This window comes from Coffea arabica, chromosome 6c (assembly GCF_036785885.1).
Source record: "Coffea arabica cultivar ET-39 chromosome 6c, Coffea Arabica ET-39 HiFi, whole genome shotgun sequence".
NCBI lineage: Eukaryota > Viridiplantae > Streptophyta > Magnoliopsida > Gentianales > Rubiaceae > Coffea > Coffea arabica.
Genome location: NC_092320.1, coordinates 59,460,588 through 59,482,229, shown reverse-complemented (window position 1 = coordinate 59,482,229; position 21,642 = coordinate 59,460,588). Strand labels below are relative to the sequence as shown.

Sequence of the window (21,642 nt, the reverse complement as noted above, 5' to 3'; positions counted from 1 at the left end):
TCCTTAAGAAATGATTCTCTTAACGGCAGATTCTCTCTATTCGTAAGCAACCGACTCAAATGGTCAGCCACCAAGTTCTCGGTCCCATTCTTATCCTTGATCTCTAAGTCGAACTCTTGCAGTCGAACTCCTGCAAGAGTAAGATCCACCTTATGAACCTCAGTTTCGGATCCTTCTTCGCCAACAAGTATCTCAAGACTGCATGATCAGAGAAAACAATTACTTTGCACCCAATAAATATGACCTAAATTTCTCTAGTGCAAAAACAACGGCTGTAGTTCTTTCTCCATCATAGAGTAGTTGAGTTGGGCTCCACTCAATGCTCTCGACGCATAGTAGATCGCATGCGCCGCCTTGCCAATCATTTGCCCCAACACGACTCCTACAACATAATCACTCGCGTCGCACATAATTTCAAAAGGCAGACTCCAATTTGGGGGTTGAATGACGGGCGGCGATGTCAACACACTACAAGAAAATTGTTCATCAGTGATAACACAAAGTCATCACAGAACATACAAATATCGTCACAAATACCTTTTATTGACGACTTTTTGATCGTCACAAAGTCGTCACTAAATCCCCGTCGGTAAAAGTAAACAGTGACGACCTAAAATGTCGTCACTAAATAGTTGTCATTAGTGACGACTTTAAGTAGAGCATTTTTGACAAAAGATCAAGTCGTCAATAAAATACTTCCAGATTGTCGTCACTAATGACAACTATTTAGTGACGACCTGAAATGTCGTCACTAAATAGTTGTCATTAGTGACAACAATCCGGAAGTGTTTTATTGACGAATTGACCTTTTGTCAAAAATGCTCTACTTAAGATCGTCACTAAAAAACACCGAAAGCCATTGTATATAACTATTTTACTGACAACAATTGTCGTCACAAATGTAGATTAGATTTCGTGATAGTCTCTGTTGTGACAAGGAGTTTTTATTTTCTATTTTGTGACAACTTTTTTTTGTCATTAGATAATTTCTCATTAGTGACAGCCTCCGAAGGTTGTCACTGAGCTTTGTTTTGAAGAGTTGAAATTAACCATTATGAATATAGCATTGTCATAGCAATTTCAACAAATTATAGTAGAACATTCAATTTGACAAAAGGCAAAATTCAGGTAGAATGAAGCTACAAATTCATATATATGGCCATAAACATTTGTGAATTCATCAAAATAGAAGTTAACCAGAAATGTTGTGTCCCAAAACCCACATAATCAATTCAAGCACTAATGGCCAATATGCATCCTTCCCAAAAAATAGAGTACTAGATTTCTAAACTAAAGCAAAGATTGCACCACCAATGTCAGACTTCAACCATCTCTATCATCATATCCAACAATCTCCTCGTGATCAATATCAAACTGGACTGCATTAAGAATAAAATATTATATGCATTAGAATAGACTTTAGTAAAAAAATATGCTATTACAACCTTACACAAGTTATCTAAGTACAAGAAACAGTTAAAAAGTTGTGTATTATCTAAGTACAAGAAGTTAACAAGAAGTTTAGATTATAAGGACTAGAAACTGACAATGAATTGAGTTTCATACCATCTACATGCCATTTTAAATGATTCACAAGCATTATATTGCGATATTGGATATCTTCTTTATTAAAAAACTTGTTCAAATCACATTATGAGAACATCTAACTTTTTGATTATCAAAGTAATTGACTTCGAGGCCTGGAACAGCAAGTACTTTTGTCAGTGGACAAGGTTAGATCATATTGGGTGAGTTTGCGTTGCTCCATAGTTGAAGTGATTTTACTTGAGTTCTGTCCACAAACTCTTTGGTTGTCACAATGAAGTAATCTCAATTAGCCAATACGGCATAAATATCCACTTGTGAAAATACATAAGGAGTTCCTCAAAAAATAGGTAATTTTGGAAATTTACTGATTGTTGCTAAGTGTGGTTCCTAGCACAGATCCACAGATGTACTCTTAGTGCTAGCTATGGTCCATCCCAAATTCGATAATCAGAAGCAACTCCAATCTATTACTTACTCACACAACCATCTAACAATCACAGGACTTCTGATAGTCATCAAATAACTGATGTTCTACTTCATGTACTGGTCATATCACTTATACCAATATCACCAAATCCTTTAAGCAAACAAGAAAACAAAAACAGATAACCAGCATGATAGCTGTTCTGAAGACAAATTTATAGTAACAAGGTCGGAATTTGTTTACCTGCTTGGATGAAACATCGTATTCATCTTCCCAACCAGTACAGGCCTTCTCTGATGAAGAAATCTTCCGAGACTTATCCTTTAACTCTCTCTACGTGGCATCTCCTTGGAAGATGAAAGAACCAATGAGGGAGCAAGAAGAGAGAAGAGATTTGCAGCAGATAATGAGAAATGTATATTGATATGGAAGGTTGCCAAAGAGAAAATCATTATTGTCAAATGACCAGGATAAATGTTTCTTGGTATACCACTAGGAACATGATAAAAAAGATACAAAGATAAATGTTCACAAGTCAATCTTGGAAGCCCTTGGTAAGTGTCTTGGCAAGTCACTTAATCATACCTGACCTAAAAAATATCATTTCATTTTACTGGTCACAAACCCATAGCAAGTTGAGAGGCCAAAATGCCACACCTCAATATCGTAGCTCAGTGAATCACACTTGCTTACGATATATATACTGCCCAATATGTAATAGAAAGAGACCTCCCCAACAAGTGAAAAAAAGTAATCAGACATCAAGAAAATTGATTGCGAGTAAGTATTTGGGGTCTGGAGATTACAAAAAGGAGCTTACACAGTCATTCAAACGTTACTTACACTCATGATAGCAACAGACTGGCTGTATATTTCATGGCTAGAAACAGTAGCTAGTTTCAAGTACGAATTGGTACAAATGACCGTGATATCATGGACCAAAAGGTTTAAATTAAAAAAATCTTAAAGGTAGTTATGAGAATTAGAACAAGTCGTGTAGGTGCAACTAAAGACAAAGGACTTGATAAATAGACAAATAAAAAGAGATGGCCAAAAAGGTTCTTTCTGGAAAGATTACAGTAACTTTTTACAATTAGCTGCAATTTCAAATTGGAATGGTGAACTCCCTGCTACATCTGCCTATAAGCTGACTTTGACATGAATACTGAGCAAGTGAAAGAGAAACTGGACTTGGTTATGAAAATAACAGGACCTAACGATAAAGAGATCATAGCGATGGCAATTACTGCTAAAGCCAACCTAAATCCCAACTTTACAAAATAAAGAAAACCAAAGAATTCAATTCGCCAAGGATTCGAGCAAGGATATTGAGACTGAAGTACATATCCTTTCAGAATGCCCAAAAGCCTAATGGTCGGACAAATTTGTTAGCTCAGGAAGCTGCAAATGAACAAGATATGCTCAATTTACAAGAATGGGTAAGTGTGAATATGAAGGAAAAGCTAGAGATTAGGTCGGTGCTATCTGTTTCCTTTCTTTTAATTCTGGTAGCAATTAACTGGGAATGCTTTTGAATACTCATTTGCTTGGATAGTTGGACCATCAAACGTCAAAGCAGTAATCCATTCATTATATTTCTCCTAACCATTAACTAGCAGGGGAAACTAGACTGCTAAAGCGTACACACAAATATGATGAACTAGTAAAATTCGTATCAACAAACTAGATTGCTCAACTAATACCGGTAACTAGTGTTCAAATTCATATGTCTAAATAATTCTGGCAAAAGGAATTACCCTTGCTCACACTGATGAGGAAGAACCCATCTGGAGTAATTGGGCTATAAAACAAATCCACAACTGGACGAGAATGACCATGGCAAACAAGGGGAACATCACCCTTTTCTTATCCATTACTTAACCGATCCAGCGAAAAAGAAAAAAAAAGAAAGAAAATTATAACTTTTGGGAGCAGCAATCATAAAAGTACATTTGGAAGTAGCAGACACATGGGATGAGAAAAAGTAAACTGCAAGTTTTCATTTAAAACAACCATTTATATCCAACTCCACAAAAGGATGAAAAGCAACAATCTTTCTTACTTTTACCAAAAAACCAAATCAAGACTGAAGCGTTCACCTCTTAAAAATAACTCAGATTTCAGATCTTATGAAAAGCCAAAATGGATCAGCTCGTTCATTATTCTTAGCTATAAGAAAGAGCACTTCCAAAGAGACCTGACGAATTTGACCAAATTTTGCTAGAACCCAAATCAAGATTCACAGCATTCTAGCCAAAAATCACTAACAGAGAATCAATTCATGAAAATCCAACAAATTTATAAGAACAGAACAGAAGGGATTCAAAACTTGTTGATGCTTAAATCAGAGACTAACAAGATTGAACCTAAAAACTAAATCTGACGAAACAGAGAAGGTGCAACTAGCCGTACCCACAAAAAATATATACCATGCATTGCAAAATCAGACACATAATATTGAAATTACCTCAAACTATACCTTCAATCCCTAACTTCTCATTTTTCCCAAGCTTCAAGCTCTAAACTCCAGCTTTCACCCAAATTTTCAAGCCCTAATTTTTTATTTCTTGCCACCAAGCCAGTGTAACAGCTGAATTAGGTATGTTGGTGGTGTGAACTTGATAAAGTTGCCTAAATTGATGACAATGGCAAACTTCAGTTCATGATGGATTTGGTAGTGCGAGCTTGAAAGAGAGGAGTTCATCTTCGGGGAAGTGAGAAGGACAGAGAGAAAGGGAAAAAGTGTCTGAAATTTTGGCTAAGTGTTTTGGACATAAAGTGCATACTAGTGAAGCAAACGATGTCGTTTCCTCAAAATTCCTTTGTCCGCCATGCCTCTTGAATTTTTTAGTTTGCCGCTCTTTGTTTTGTACGTATAAATAACACACATTCTTCCTATATAGATGCAAGAAAATCACACTTTGTTTGTCCTTACTCCTACCTCTCTCTTTTTTCTTTTTCTCATCTTTATGTAATTAAGTTTTTTTATTATTTTGAATTTTATTTTTTTTACTCTCAAGTTGTATTAAAATAATAGAATATGACAATTTAGTGTGTTTGGGCAAAATTTTTTAACATTTTTAACTAATATAGGACTTTTCTAATTTATTATACAATAAAATAATTTACAAACTAAAAATGTTGTTAGAAATATGTTTATGATTTGAAAAAAATAAACATTCTTTTATCAAAATCTTTTTGGTACTCATTTTATGGTGTTATCAATTATGTATGACTTGCAGTCTAACAAACCAGAGAACCAAATTAGTTGATCGAACAATCAAAATAGTTTATATTCAGTTTTATTGTTAAATTCTACCATTGACTACCTCTATTTTTAGATTATCATAATTATTTATTTTCCACCATGTTGCCATCAAGATAAATAGGAAATGTATGATTTTTTTTATATTTATAACAAATTATTAAATTGTTACATTACTGCAAGTGATAAATGTACTTTTGCTCTTTTTCAAACATTTATTTTAATGTTTAATTTTGTTTAAAACTATTGTACTAGTATAGATTTGCAAGACAAAACTTAAGTTCTCAATAGTTAAAAAATTCATTACAGAGAAAACACAAAGTAGTAGTTGCAAAATGTGTATAAATTACAGATATTTTAATGTGTATAAATTACAGTTTATTTTAATGTTTAATTTTGTTTGAAACTATTTTACTAATATAGATTTGCAAGACATAGATTTATGGGTAATTTCTTTTTTTTTTTTGCTTTCACATATTTAATTTATGTTAAATACAAAACCTACCAGTTTCCCTTTCATAAAAATATTAGTGCAACACTTTTTGAATTTTACTTACAAACATTTATGTATTTAACATAAATTAAATGATTCTGAGTGAAATGCCCATAAAGAGCAGAATATTTGTTCATGTAATGGAGAAAACTCACAAAGAGTTGGTACTTTATGGGCCATTTCTTTTTTTAAAAAAAATTTAATTTATGTTGAAAAGATAACCTGCCAGTTTTCGTTTTGTAAGAAATCAATGTAACACTTTTTGAATTTTATTTACAAACATTTATAAATTTATCATAAATTATATGTTTGAGAGTAAAATGCCCATAAAAAGTTGATACTTTGAATAGATAATGCTCATTTGCCCATAAACTACACTCCCTGAAGGCTATTTTGTTAATTACTTTGTAGTACTTTGTTATTCCTTTGCTAATACTACTTGGCATGTAGTACAAAGGATAAATCTGGCATAAATTTCTTATTCCATTGATAAAAAGACCTGCCTGCCTTATAACTATTGTAATGAAAGATATATCTTTAGAGTTTATAACAAATTATTACTTAAGTTTGAGAAAATTATAAAATATTTATGCATAGTTTATCAAGATACCATTCGCAATTTTCTAATAAAAAAATAGGGGCTAAATTGTAAAAGCTAGGGTGCCATAATAGAAATAATAAAATTGGTGTATTACATATGGGGGTTAAATTGCAAATGTTAGAGTGCCATAGTAGAATTAATGAAATTGGTGAATTACATATGGGGCTAAATTACAAAAGTTAGGGAGTAATAATAGAATTAAAGAAATCGGTGTACTACATATGGGGCTAAATTGTAAAAGTTAAGGTATCATAATGGAATTAATGGAATTTTTTACAACATTTGGGGCTAAATCGCAAAAGTTAGGGTGGCACAGTAGAATTAATGAAAGTGACTTAGAAATAAATACTTTAAACAGTGACGATTAATTCTTGTCACTAAATCCGAATCGGTAGAGTGACAGTGACGATATTAGAAGTTGTCACTATATAGATCATTTTAGTGACAACGTTTTTCAAGGTCTCCTTGTCGTCACTAAACAACCACGTTTTGTGACGACTTTTGTCATCACTAGAAAATGTTGTTACTAATGACCATATTTCTTGCAGTGTAGTTTGTGACGAAAATAACGGGTCGTCACTAAACATTTAGTTGCTTTGATGCAATTGTGACAACTTTAGGTGTCGCGACTAAAGAAGCTCCTTTTGTGACGACTTATTATCATCACTACAAAATATTGTCACTAATAACTTTTTTTTTAGTGATCAGTGACGACAACAAAAAGTCGTCCGTAAATAGGCCAAGCAATAGTGATGATGTTCTTAATGTCGTCACTATTGTGTGTTTTAAACACTCCCGCGCTCTTGCTAAATCTTGGCGGGAATTTACTAGTGACGACTTTTCTCAGTCGTCACAAATGGGTTGGCTCCCATTAGAGGTTTGTGACGAGTTAGAAAGTCGTCAATAAAGGATCCACTTTTGTGACAACTTTTTTTCGTCACAGAGAAAAGTTGTCACTGATGACCAATTTTCTTGTAGTGACGACTCCTTCAATTTATCAAAAGCCACCTTGCACTCACGGGTGAAATCAAATGTCATGTCCTTTTGTAGCAACTTGAATAAAGGTGTTCCAATTTTTGAAAAATCCTTGATGAACCTCCTATAAAACCCTACATGACCCAAAAAGAAACGTACTTTCCGTACACATATAGGGTAAGGTAAAGTAGAAATGAAATCTAGTTTTACTTTATCTATTTCTATTCCCTTAGCCGACACAATGTGCCCTAAGACAATACTATGTTCCATCATAAAATGACATTTTTTTCAATTAAGGACCAAGTTTGTCTCTATGCACCGTTTCAAAATTAAAATTAGATTATCAAAACATTCCTCAAAACTATCCTCATATACGCTAAAATCATCCATAAATATTTCAATAATCTTTTTTACGTACTCGAAGAAGATACTTACCATGCACCTTTGGAAGGCACTGGAGCATTGCAGAGGCCGAAAGGCATCCTCCGGTAAGCAAAAGTACCAAATGGGTAAGTGAATGTGGTTTTTTCCTGATCCTCCGGTACTATCACGATTTGAAAGCACCCTGAAAAACCATCCAAGAAACAATAGTAAACACGACCAGCTAATCTCTCTATCATCTGATCAATAAAAGGGAGAGAGAAGTGGTCCTTTTTTGTTACGGCATTCAGTCGCCGGTAGTCGATGCACTGGCGCCATCCCGTGGGCTTCCTAATAGGAACCATCTCATCTTCATGGTTCTCTTTTACAGTTACTACCGTATTTTTCGGAACCACTTGAATGGGACTCATCCAAGAGCTATCCGAGATAGCGAAGATAATTCTCATTTCTAGGAGTTTGAGTATCTCTTTTTTCACTACTTCCATCATCAGTGGATTCAATCTCCACTGTGCCTGTCTTATCGGTTTCGCATCCTCCTCGAGCCGTATCCGGTACATGTATAAGAACGGACTTGTTCCTTTTATGTCTACTATACTCCATCCAATTGCCTCCTTATGATCCCTAAGGATTCGCACCAGTTTGTCCTCTTAACTTGGAGATAAATGTGCAGAAATGATCATCGGAAGCGTCTCTCGGTCTCCCAGAAATACGTACTTTATATGTTTCGGGAGTGATTTAAACTCTAACTCCGATGCCTGCATAACTCAAGGCAACAACTTTATCTGATTTTCTCGCACAAAAAGAGAAGTAAGCTCATACCTTAGAGGAATGGTTGGAAGTGAATATAATGCTTCAACTGCACGGTGCAACTCATCCCTCATGTCCACATCAAGAGTTACACCTAATTCAAGAGGCTTGGTCAAGACCACCTCCAATGCGTTTTCACCATCCAATTCGAAAGTTTCCTGTACAATAGGTTCAATAACGCTCAAAACAAAGACTGAATTAGATTCCTCCGGATATTTCATCGCCTCAAAAATATTGAAATTTATAATTTTGTCATCAAATTTCATTGATAAAATACCCTCATTCATATCTATTTTAGTTCTAACAGTGTTAAGAAATGGTCTACCTAACAAAATATTTAACGATTTCTCATCTCCCATATCAAAGATATAAAAATCTGCTGGAAAAACTACCTCATTTACCTGAATCAAGACATCTTCAACTAACCCCTCTGGATAAGCATTGGTGTGGTCAGATAGTTGGATTATGATGGCCGTTTCTTTCAGTGGCCCAAGATTTAGAGAAACATAAATGGTTCTTGGCATCACATTGATTGATACCCCTAAATCCAACATTGCTTTTCTAATCAATGTGTTTCCTATTTTGCATGGGATCGTAAACATATCTGGATCTCGACACTTAGGTGGGACTTTTCTTTGGAATATAGCCGATATATTTTCTTCCACCACTACTCTTTCGTTTCCTCTCAAATTTCTCTTCTGAGTGCACAAATTCTTGAGAAATTTTGCATACTTTGATACCTACTTAATTGCCTCCTACAAGGGGATGTTGATCTCTACTTTTCGGAATACATCCAAAATTTCTTTTTCCTTTTCTACCTTCTTCGTCTTTGCTAACCTGTATGGAAAATGAGCTAAATTAGATTTAATAGGAATTGCTGGAGTTAGAGTTACCTTAGGGTCTCCACGAATGCGGTCTTCTTTTTCAATCTCCTTTTTATTCTCTTCTTCACTTTTACTCTTTAGATTCATGGCCTTAGGCCTATCAACTTTCGTACCACTCCTCAGTGTCATGGCACTCACGTTCTTGGGATTTGCCTCGGGTTGCGATGGTAATTTTTCAAAAACTTGGGACTCAAAGCGATTAATTACAGTCACCATGTGACTTATTTGAATCTCCAAATTTTTCATGCTTAATCTAGTTTCCGGCTGAAAATGAGCAGTACTCTTGACCAAGGACCTCGTTTCCTGCTGGAGCTGAGTAGTACTTGTGGCCAGACTCTTAACAATATCCTTTAAAGAGCCTCCTGAATTGGAGGACGAAGGTTGAGGCTTTGGTTGCAATGGTTGCTAAAATCCTGGTGGACGATTTGAGAATGAATTCTGTGGCCTGTTCCCATAGCTGAAGTTAGGGTGGACTCTCCAACCCGGATTGTACGTGTTCGAGTATGGATCGTACTGCCTACGAGGCGCGGGCATGCCTCCAACCATGTTCACTTGTTCAGCCCCTTTCTTTTGCAAAATAGGGCATGAGTCAATGGGGTGGCCCACGTTTGTGCAAATTCCATAGATTTTTGCTTGATGCACATTCCTCACAACTAATTACCGAACAAAAGATGTTAACTCCGATAACTGCTACTGAATGGACGATGTCTCTGCCTCGTTAACTTTACGGGTGAGGTTACTCTCGCGCAAGCCAAACTATTGAGAATTTTCTGCCATAACTTCAATAAGCAGCCATGTTTCTCTCGGTGTCTTATTTGCCAGTGCTCCCCCACTGGCAGCATCAATGATACTTCTGTTAGATGACTGAAGTCGCTCATAGAAGTATTGGATCAATAATTATTCACTAATTTGATACTGTTGGCATCTAGTGCACAACTTATTGAATCTTTTCCAATAGTCATATAGAGATTCTCCAGAATACTGCTTAATACTGCATATCTCTTTTTTTAGACTTGCAACCCGGGATGCAGGGAAAAAATTTTCCAAAAATTTCTTTCTCAGTTGGGCCCATGTTGTGATACTAATTGCAGGTAGATAATATAACCAATTCTTTGCTGCATCCTTAAGGGAGAAAGGGAATGTTCTAAGTTTGATCTGCTCTTCAATAATTTCTGAAAGTTTCATACTGAAGCATATCACATCGAACTCTTGGATGTGTTTATGGAGTTCATCACCCAAGAGGCCATGGAATGTGGATAAGAGGTGAATTAATCCCGACTTCAGTTCGAAGGAGGTATTCTCCGCTAGAGTTGAAAATGTAATGCACAAAGGCTGCTAGGTCAATTCCGGAGCAGCTAACTCCCTTAGTGTTCTTGCATTTGCCATAGGAATGTCCTCTTGGCCTGGGTCACTTGAATTTTCACCACTCGAATCTGTTGATTCAACCTCAGGATCCACTCTCTGAAATGCAGTGCTAGATTGCTCCTCTCTGAGCTATCTAGTCTCTTTCCTAGTTTGGCGCGCAGTCTTCTCTACTTTCGGGTGAAAAATCAATTCGCCTGTATGAGAAGAGCGAGGCATAAACTAAAAAAATGTCAGAAAAATCCAAAATAAATAACTTAGAAAGAAACAAAATTAACCAAAACACCATTTCCCGACAACAGCGCCAAAAATTGGCAGGTGTCGAGCCTGTGCAATAATAATTACTAAAAAGTCCTAATTACCACCACAATTAATTATAGAACAAATCCAAGTACTGAAACAGGACCCTAAGTGTGCAATGAGTTATTTGATTCACCCTATTCCCGAAAAATTTGCTTGATCTGATATACCAATATTATCTATAAAAGTATTAAATTTGCATACAATGGCAAGTAGGGTCGATTCCACATGAAACAGATAGGAAGTTGTTTCTTTCCAAGTCAGTAGAACAAAATTGAGGGATATTTAATTGAATGAAAATGAAAATAAAATAAACAAAATTCAAAAGCCAATTCATCAAGTACAATTTACTAAAAAAAATAGCAATTAATAAAATACTATCCAAAGGATCAACTTTTCAAGCACGGTCTAATTAAATGATCATCGATGCAAAGATATTTTATTCATTCGTCACTAGATTGGTTATAGCCATCAACAATCTCTGATAGCCAGTTTTTCCTTACTTTTTTGACAGCCAATGTACGACCGTTCACTGTTTCTCTAACTAGAAAACAATCCTAGGTACGACCGTAGGAATTTAATTATCCAATTGCATTAAAGTTATAAAAATCTAACCCTAACCAATAAATACGCTAAGAGGGTTTATTTAAACTAGATCTTACGTTTCCCCAACTCAAAGTCAATTATGATGGTTGTCACTATTTATCAACTAAACGAACAATTACGGATTCAATTTAGTTAACGTGACAGTAGGTTATTACATTAAATTAAATATCCGGCCGCTAATATTTAATTAATGAAATAATCATGAATAGTTAATCCAGAAAACGCACGAATAGTAACGGATTGGCAAAAATAGTGAAAGTTCGATTAGATCTCACAGGTGTTATGGACACCGCTTTCGCGTCGACCTTTGGGTAGAGGAGAAACCTAGCCGTTTCTCATCGTGTCACTCTCGCGTGGTTTGATTGATTCTGCCCACACAATTGTCAAAAAATTGGAAAAGATGAAATAACGAAGGAACGGACGAAAAGACTTGCTTTTCTTTTTTTCTTGGTGTTTCGTCTTCGAACTAGAGCAAAAAATAGAAAAAAAAAGGTCTAATAGCCAGTCGTACGAAAAACCAAAAGTAAATCATCTGACAGGAGAAAACAAAACTAATCTGTTGATATCACGTAAATCTGGCTTTTTAGCCAAATCCCTTTTTGCAGTAGCCACCGCCTCATAAAAAGAAAGCTTCCTCCTACCTAAAGCTTTGTAGGATTAAAGTTTTTATCCTCTGCACCCCTGCGGTCCACGCGAGAAAATAGCCACCCTCCTCATCTCTCCGTTTCCTTTTTCTTTTTGTTCTTTTACCAATCCCGCGGGGTCCGTCTTTTAGATGTCTCTCTTTAGTTTTTGGCGTAGGCACACCATGAAATAAAAAGTTTTCTAGAAATTTGCCTTGAGAGAGCACTTTTGACACCAACCACCTACAATTTACACAAATATCAAATATGAGCAAAATCTCAACACTTAACACAGTAAGTAGCCAAAATTATAACAACATAACAGCGCAGAAGGTGCCCAATAGTTGCTCTATCAGTGATCTAAAACTATCTCGTACTCAACCATAAAATAACATTTCTCCCAGTTGATCACTAGGTTAGTCTCTATACATCTATTTAGAATCAATTTTAAATTATCAAGACAATTATCAAAACTATCACCATAAATATTAAACTCCTCCACGAACACCTCTATTATTTTCTTCACATATTAAAAAAAAAATACTTGCCATACATCTCTGAAAAGTAGTTAAGGCATTAAACAATCTGAAAGGCATTCTTTTGTACGCAAAAGTACCAAACAGACACGTGAAGGTGATTTTCTCTTGATCTCCTGGTGCAAAAGAAATGTAATACAAATGTCTACAAATCTGATCTGCAATTCTATTTTAACAAATGCTAAATGCAAATGGAGAAATTTCACTCAAGAAAGAATGTAGGGATGTAGATTCCACTTATGGCATAAACAACACAAATGAATGGATTTACTTCTTGTTATTATTCTTGTTTAACCAGAGATCCATTTCAAAAATTACCAAGTCTCATTTTCATGATGAAATGGCCTAGAGCAATATGGTTTTCCCTATTTTCATGGTGAAATACTACTACTACTCTGGTTTATTTCATAAAATGCTAAATAATCCACCTAAGTGTATCTCTATTTTCATGAACATACAACTCAAGCTCTACTCATATGTTTCCATTGTTATTACCAATTTTCATTACATAATAACGACTATAAACATGCTACTGGTGATCAATTAATAACAAGTAATCATAGCTACACAAGTAGACAAGTTAATACAAGATATAACAAGTGTAAATCACATTCAATTCATATTATTTAGCCATAAATTTCATTTACTCCCTAAATAAAGAAAATTAGCTACTCATGACTGATTTAACAATCAACTCACAAGTTTATTAATAAAAAACATCATCAAGTACAAGTGCAAAAAAGATAAAAGAAAGCTTAGCCAATTGAAGGTGAAGCTCTCCAATTCCTACTATGCTCTTGCACAATATGATTACAAGTGAAAACTCTAAATGCTTTTCCAAGAACTCTTAGCTAGAGAGAAAAATGTTACAAGAAGGAAAACTAGCTACGTATGGTAATGTCTTCACCTCTCCCCTATGTTTCTGCATAAAAAGTAGTAGAAAGTCTACTCTTCTCCCTTCATAATTTTTCCCACTCAGATTTTGTAAAAAGAAGTCAAAGATAAGATGTTTCTTTTTGTCTACACTCATTCAGTCTTCTCTTTTGTTGCAGAAGCATGTGCCACCGATTTCTGTCCCTCAAAATAGCTGAAAAAGTTGTGAGAAAGGTAAAGAAAAACGGCTGTACCACTTGCTGAGGAGAGAGACAGATCCGAGCCTCGGATCCGAGGGGTGAAAATAGATCTGAGCTCGGATCAGTGGATCCGAGGACTTCCCATGATGGATCCGAGGTCGGATCGTTCTGACCTCGGATACGCTTCTCCAAAAATACAGACGAGGGCTCGGATCCCTCTTGTTCACACGGATCCGGATCCGTGCTCGGATCCGTGTTGATCTATTTTCCAATTTTTCACTTCTTTCCTTTTTTTTTACATTTTTGCTCCCAATTTCTTGTGTACTTTGTCCTCTGGACAATCCTTACATTCTTTCAGCCCGTGCATGAATTTCATAATCAATAACCTTCACAATTTCACAAAATTAACGCATCAATCCATTCATTTATCAAGTTTTGAACACTTAAACAATATTTAAGCAATTATCACCAAAAGAGTTCAAATATGGCTTTAATATTCTCAAAACATACGAAAAGTTCATGCCAAATTTGTACAAAATATACGTTAAATATTCACTTATCAAAGTATTTCATAGATATTACCTTGTAGTAAGACCACTTAAGAATTGTCCAAAGAAACATCAATGTATCTTTCTTGGGTGATGATATCTTTAGAACTTATTTCTTCAAAACACTCCTCAAGAGGGGTTAAATATGAATCATTCATACTCATCTCTTGAGGTTCAACATTAGTTCCAAAGATACAATCATGTGAAATGGACATTTCCTCATTGGAACACAAATTAGATTTATCATTTTGATCAAAATGCAATTCACTTTCACGTACAACATTCCACCATTCATAATAGGGTTGATTTGCATAATATGTGAGAAGCTAATTCTTCTAATCTATCCTCAAACTTATCAAAACAGTTGAAAGATGCATTAGTTAACCTTTCACCTTTCAATTGCTAATTTCCAAAACAAAGGTGTGTTAATTAGCCTTTCGATGGCGAACTCCTAACATGACTTTGAAAGTTGGACAAATTCAAATTGGTAATCATAAAAATATGGAGAATCATTATATCCACAGTGATTATTCCAACTATAAGTATAAGAATTACCCCAATTAGAACCATATTGATCAAAACAAAGACTGAAATACTCAAATTTATCATAAGAATCCACATTTTGTGCTTGCCTATATATATAAATAGCATAATAACCTCTATACAAGCCACAAATTACATGATTAGAATTAAAAGTATTAACATGCCTCTTTCATTCAAACATATTTGTAATGGTGTCCAATTGAATTTTTATTGTTATAAAATCAATTTTAGCTTTTAAGTTTCTCAAGTCATCTTCAAAAGACATACCTTTAGACATCCTTCGATTACCTCCATAGTTGTAGTTCTAAAAATTGTAATCCATTGCCAAACTCCCTTTTTTAAAACTTTTATCCACTTTTGTTTATTATTCTACTTATAATCTAAAAATGCTATCAAACAATCTCAAAAGCAAGATTAGTCAAGAAGAATAGATTAAAAGATACAAACCAAAAATAAGATACTAAACGCAAAACAAAACTCTCAACAAGACACTAAACACAACAAACGAGGCACTTGACACAACAAAAACAAAAAAATAAAAATGTCTAAACTAATAAAGTTGTTCTTAGCACTGATATTGAACCAAAATTTTTCCGACAACGGTGCCAAAAAATTACAAGGTTCTACCATATATTGATCATTTATCAAGTATAGGGATATTAGGTGTCGATCCCACATGAAAGATCGTCAATTATCGATGATTTTCGAATTCCTTTATTAGTTAGACTATCACAAATGCAAGAGATTAAATCGACACTATGAACATGAAATAAAGTTAATAAAAATAACAATAGAAAGCTCCTAGGACTATGAAATTCCTATTACTCTTGCAAGTATAATTACCGGTTTAATTGAATGTTATTAACTTGGCTATTTAGGGTGTAATTTCCTAATGTATGTAAAACTTACTCATGTGGTGAATCAACTATACTTATAGCTAAGTCATACCAACTTTCATGGATATGAAATTAACTACAAACTCATTTCTTCTATGAAATTATATAGAATAAGACATTAAAGTTACAAAAGTGTACCTCCACTCTTGTGAGTGAACTTCCTAAGTTTAGCACTTTTTTGAACTAGTGTCAAATTTCAATTCACAGTGTAAACTTAACACCTTAAAATTATCACAATTAATGGTCATTTAATCATAATTAGATAAGCAAAAGTACTAAATAACTTGTTCAAAATAATATAATCAAATAATTAGTTAAACTTCATTAACAAGATATAGAAAGTTTATCCATACCCTAGATATAAAAACTAGTAAAATATGAAAGACATAAAAACAAGATCCAAACTTGTATTATAACCAAACATTAAAATCAATACAAGAAATAAAGTGATACAAAAAATGTCACCCTTGTCACATAAGTTCCAAACTCTCTATCTTCATCCTCAATTTCATCTATGTTGTTACATACAAGACTTGAATGAAATAAAATATACTAATATACCCTATCTAATAAACTAAAGAAATTCAAGTGAAAAACTACATTTTTGTGTAGTTTCTCTAGATTCTAAAGTTATGAAAATATGTTTTCAAACCCTCTATTTATAGTTGAATTCAAACTCCAAATGAGTTGTTAAAGTTGATGTAAATATTTCTTGAGATTCCCAAAATATTCTTCCACAAGTCTCCATGCTCTTCTTTACAACAGCAGCAGAAATTCTTGTTGAAATTGAGCTGTAAAGTTTTGTGAAAAATCAAAATAAATGGCTGTGCAAGTTACACATATGTTTATAGAATACACACCCTTAAGGTCGCGTATTGCCTTCCCTGCAGCTTTGCACTTTTTTTATCAGTGTATTTTTACACCAAATTCAATTGATATCTTCTCGATGATGGAGGTTGAACTAACACTTGTGCAAACATGAAAGTTGCAGCCCTTTGAGTTAGTTTTTAGTACATCAAGAATCATCTGATTTGGAGTTCTGTAGACTGAGAAATTATCAAAATAACTTTGGCTGCTCAATCTCCTATTTTACCTTTTGGTAGCTAAAATGGCCAACTGTATTTCGACTTTTTGACCATGAAAACTCATGAATTGGATTTTGATGTTCCATAAGAAATGTAGAAATATTTCTTAGCTTCAAAATGTTCAAGAATTACCTCAATCTGATACTTTTAACTCAAGATATAGAAGAAATACCAAAATGTGTCAAACTTGTCAAATATTTCTTCCTTTATACTTTATTGCATTTCATCTTTTGAACATTTTGCACTTCATATTTTCTTTAAATCACTTCAAATCATCCAAATATCTTCTTAATTCACTCCATTTGATGATTGAATTATTATAACCTACAAAAACATGAAGCTTTCACCACTTAAATCCATACAAATGCAATGTTTCACACTTAAACCAAAAAATGAAAATTTTCACTAGAAATCTAGTTAATTAGTTTAAAAATGACTAAAACACTCCAAAATTAAATAATAAAAAATGCATAAAATACACACTTATCAATCTTCTTTCACATAATAAAATGTCAAAGTGGAGTGTCATAACTATTCTTGGAGTGTAAACAACACTTACCTATGAAATTTGAAAATTAGAGTTTGAATTAATTCAATTCAATGTCCTAGAATTTTTAGGTTCATTTTAAAATGATGATGATATTCTAATCCAAACTTATATAATAGTCCACCTTGTATATACCTTTTTGTTCGTCCTGATTTTAACATTTTTAAAACGAATGCTAATGCGACGAATCCATGTCTATTTATCCATCCAAATAAACCTAAGTAGATTTCGATGACTAAAAAATACATAATATTTTTAAATGGATGACTATTTATAACCACTTACATTGGTGGACTTAAGTGCATTATCCATGTCATCCACGTAAATCCATTATCAATGAACAATAGAATCACACTAGATCATGCCAATGGTTTTATAGTTGAATTTGTTGCCATAAGGCCGACAGTTAATTTTCACATAACCCCTTATAGTTTCAAAAACTACATATAATCCAATTGTAATTTGGATTAAAGTGTCAAACTAACGGAAATGATTATTCGTAACGGAACCTATGAATGGATTATAGTTTTGCACTATCCATCTAAATCTAACCTCTTTGTATCCATTTATTAAATGCTTATAATTGGATTGGATTAAACTGGTCGGCTATTCATTTAACAAGATCCGTCTATCAATCATTTGTCCATTTTGCCGCTTGTAGACAAAAGGAATTTATCCCGAAACCAAAATAATGTCAGAGTAACTTAATCGCACCATATTTTTTATGTTTTCTCACTTTCTCAGCCACAACAGCACAAAAGGCAAAGGACAGATTTTTCTAGGACGTTGCTATTTCACAGTCTGTCCAAGAGGATAGGGAAGTGCTGCGAAGCCTGGTTGGTAAACGGGAGAGTGGACATACATATCAACAGATATCAACATCGTATTGGATACTAATCCTTACGTAATTCTGTCTGCTTCCCCCAATTAATCCCAATCCTTACTTTTAGCTAATGGAAAGTTGATTGATCGATGGAAAGTTGCAGGTGACATTTACCAAGCATAAACGTACTAATTAGTCGATCAAGAAAATCAGATATTAGATATCCATTTTTGTAGACATGTTTCCAACACGTACTACTAAATAACCAAGGATTGTTTTAACCGCAAGTATAATCTTGCCTCCCGGCCAACAACAGAAATATCCATGCATTAATCCTCAATTTTATGCTTATAAATATGTAGTGTTCCTTTACAGAGTCAGAAAATGGCGTTATGAATATGACATAAAAAAACTTATTAACTTTTCATTGATCACCGCACGGAAAGATACAAACATGAAAACTGAGAAATCACTGTGACAAAGTAACTTCTAACCACTGTTGAGGGGGAGGAGTTCTTTGGAAGTAAATTCATGATTGAGAAACAAAAGAAAAACACATTCGAACAGTAGACAAGCCAATCTGTTCAGACACATTGGTACCCAGATGGATATGTATTGCCACAGCCATTCACAATCGCTGTAACGGTAGCTGTGAGATCCACGCTGAGGTTTTGAGTTTTCAAGTAGGCGCAAAGGCAAGCAGCTGCTTCGAGGTCATTAAGGTTACTAAAGCGACTGCAGCATGGACTACCTGTATCTATGATGGAGACCCCCACCAAAGAAAGGCATACACTCAAGTCCAGCACAGCTGTGCAAGAAGGGAGGGGCGTGGCACTGACCTGAGTGAAAACGATAAGGTTAAAGGCAAGAAAGAGAGCTAGGGTGGTTGTGGAGGCCTTGGAACCCATATTCTCAAACCCTACACTAATGGTTTGCAAGTATTCTTGGTTTAGTCAAGAAAGAAGGGCTTTTGCTGTGCAATGTTTTGGTAGAAGTTGAGGGTCTTTACAGGGAGCAAGGCGGGTCAACTTTCTTGGTTTCGCCGCAATGATGGAGCTGGCGAGGGCGGTTTTTGGGTGGGATGGAGCTGAGGGTGGCCGTGGCTCCCCTAAGTTTTGAAAACCTTAATTCATAATATATAAATATATGTGTAAAACAAAATTGGCCACCCATAATTCAAGGTATGTTAACATAACTTTTATGCTTTTTAATTGAAAATATACACACACACACATATACATATGTGTGTGTGTGTGTTGCATAGATGACATATTGGAGCATCTTCTCATAATGTGCAAGTTGGATGGTTTGTGATATAAAATATTTAATCAAAGGTTATTTCTTGTCTTAATTTTTGTTTTCTTTATAATTAAATTTAATTTTTGATTGTTTAGATGTCATATATTTAAATAGATGAAAATTATTTTGAACATAACATATTAAGATAATTTTGTTAGGAAAAATTTTGATCCCCCTAGGAAAAAAATCTTGGCTTTGTCACTATTAGCTAGCTCTCAAGCAGAGGTTGGCAAACCCATTGGATGAGTGAATAAGAGGTGTCGAAATTGCATCTTGCCATTAGGGATGGGTACGAATTGGGTACTTATCTTGTGCACCATTTGATTGATCCGACCTACAACTTGCCGGTCAACTATTTTCCAACCCTTACTTGCCCTACATATCAACGAGTATCCGCTAATTGGGCACTCGCTGAGACAAGGTTGAGCCAAAAGTTACCTGTCCAACCTCACTTATCATTTAATTTTTTTAAAAATGATTTATACTAATTTAATTTTGTCTATTACATATTCATTCAAGATTTAATAAAAAAAATTTTTGAAAAAAAATCTTCCACTAGGAAACAAACATTCGAAGAGAATACAAGAAAAGGAAAAAACTTAAAAGAACTCAAAATCAATGAAAATTTGAAATAAGTAGTGGCTTTTTTTTCAATATACATATTTCACATTAATTAAACTCTTTTTAAAAAATATAAAATCATAGCCTCTACAAATAAATTTTATAAACAAACTATAGTTTCCCATTTTTTGTAATGCAATTTGTTTAATGGAATTGCTTATTTAGCTTTGAAAATATTATTTTGTAATATGTGTATAAAAATAAAAATGAAAAATATATATGCAAGGCTGGTTGGGTACCTTCAGGTTTTTAATTATGTGATTCTATCCCATCCTGTATCTAAACGGGTATCCGATTCTCTTTTGATCTAGTCAAATAATATGAATTGGATATTCTAATTTTCGAATCGGATCAGATTGGATATGGCAAATTTTTGGATTAACAGGTATTTTTGTCCACCCCTAATTGCCATGTTCCTCGATGATAACTCAAGATCAAGTCTAGACAGGAATTAGAGTTTATCCCAACCCAATATGTAGTTTATTTAAGAGTTTGAAGTATGCATAATGCACATGAAGTTAACTTTGTCGCAGAAACTTGACGAGAATGGGGCGTACATATAACAATTTAGGTCATTCTACAGCCAAGTTTTACATTTATAAAATTCTAAAAATCCCATATGTGATTTTCTACAAGTATACAAGTCAAGATTGAATATAACATATTAAGGGTCGAACCCATAGAAAAAAAAAAAGGACAATTACCAACACTACTAAAACTCCTCTATTATTTAAACGATCAACAAATTGAAGGAAATAAAACTGAGCTAGAATGTGCAAGAAAATAGCTATGAAAGCTCCTTAGGTTATGATATCCCTAACTATTCATGCAAATACAATTTTTGGATCATTGAGTACTACTATTTTGGTTAGTTATGGTATAATTTCTTTATGTAGGTAAAACTTACTCTCATAGTAAATCAACTATACCTATAATTAAGTCATACCTACTCTCATGGTTATAAAATTAATTGCAAGTTCATTTTCTCTATAAAATTATATGGAACAAGTCACTAAAATTACAAATGTGCACCTTTACTCCCGTGAATGAACTCTCTAGATTTAGCACTTCTTTAAACTAGTGTCAAATTCTAATTTAAGTTTTAGTAGCAAAAATGGCCAACAATATTTTGACATTTTAGTTGACTCAATTATGAAATGCAAATTTCGTCACTTTGATTTTTTAATCTAAACTATTAGGGGGTTTTGTACATCTTTTGAAACCATAGGAGAGATTATGTATAAAAGCACTGAACTACAGGGGGCAAAGTGTAATTTGCCTTATAAATATATATATATATATATATATATATATATATATATATATATTCCCACTTTTTGAGTAATTTTTTTTTGGGTATATTTCATAATACCATGTGAAGCGCCCTGGTCGAATGCCACGT

At 34.1% G+C, this 21,642-nt stretch overlaps 1 protein-coding gene and 1 long non-coding RNA gene across 2 annotated transcripts; both read right to left on the bottom strand.

Moving 5' to 3' along the window:
* Window positions 1–1,123: 1,123 nt before the first annotated feature.
* Window positions 1,124–2,494, bottom strand: LOC140008140 (uncharacterized). Its single transcript, XR_011815544.1, has 2 exons — window positions 2,216–2,494; window positions 1,124–1,379 (listed from the first exon to the last, which is right to left on the bottom strand). It is a non-coding gene; the product is annotated as an uncharacterized lncRNA (long non-coding RNA).
* Window positions 2,495–18,904: 16,410 nt separating this feature from the next.
* Window positions 18,905–19,228, bottom strand: LOC113693377 (hydrophobic seed protein-like). The gene has a single exon (XM_027211926.1). The coding sequence runs from the start codon at window positions 19,226–19,228 to the stop codon at window positions 18,905–18,907; it is 324 nt and encodes a 107-aa protein (XP_027067727.1).
* Between the last annotated feature and the right edge of the window lie 2,414 nt (window positions 19,229–21,642).

Coding starts and splice junctions, on each gene's coding strand:
- LOC113693377 (XM_027211926.1), bottom strand. CDS start 19,228: ATGGGTTCCAAGGCCTCCACAACCACCCTAGCTCTCTTTCTTGCCTTT.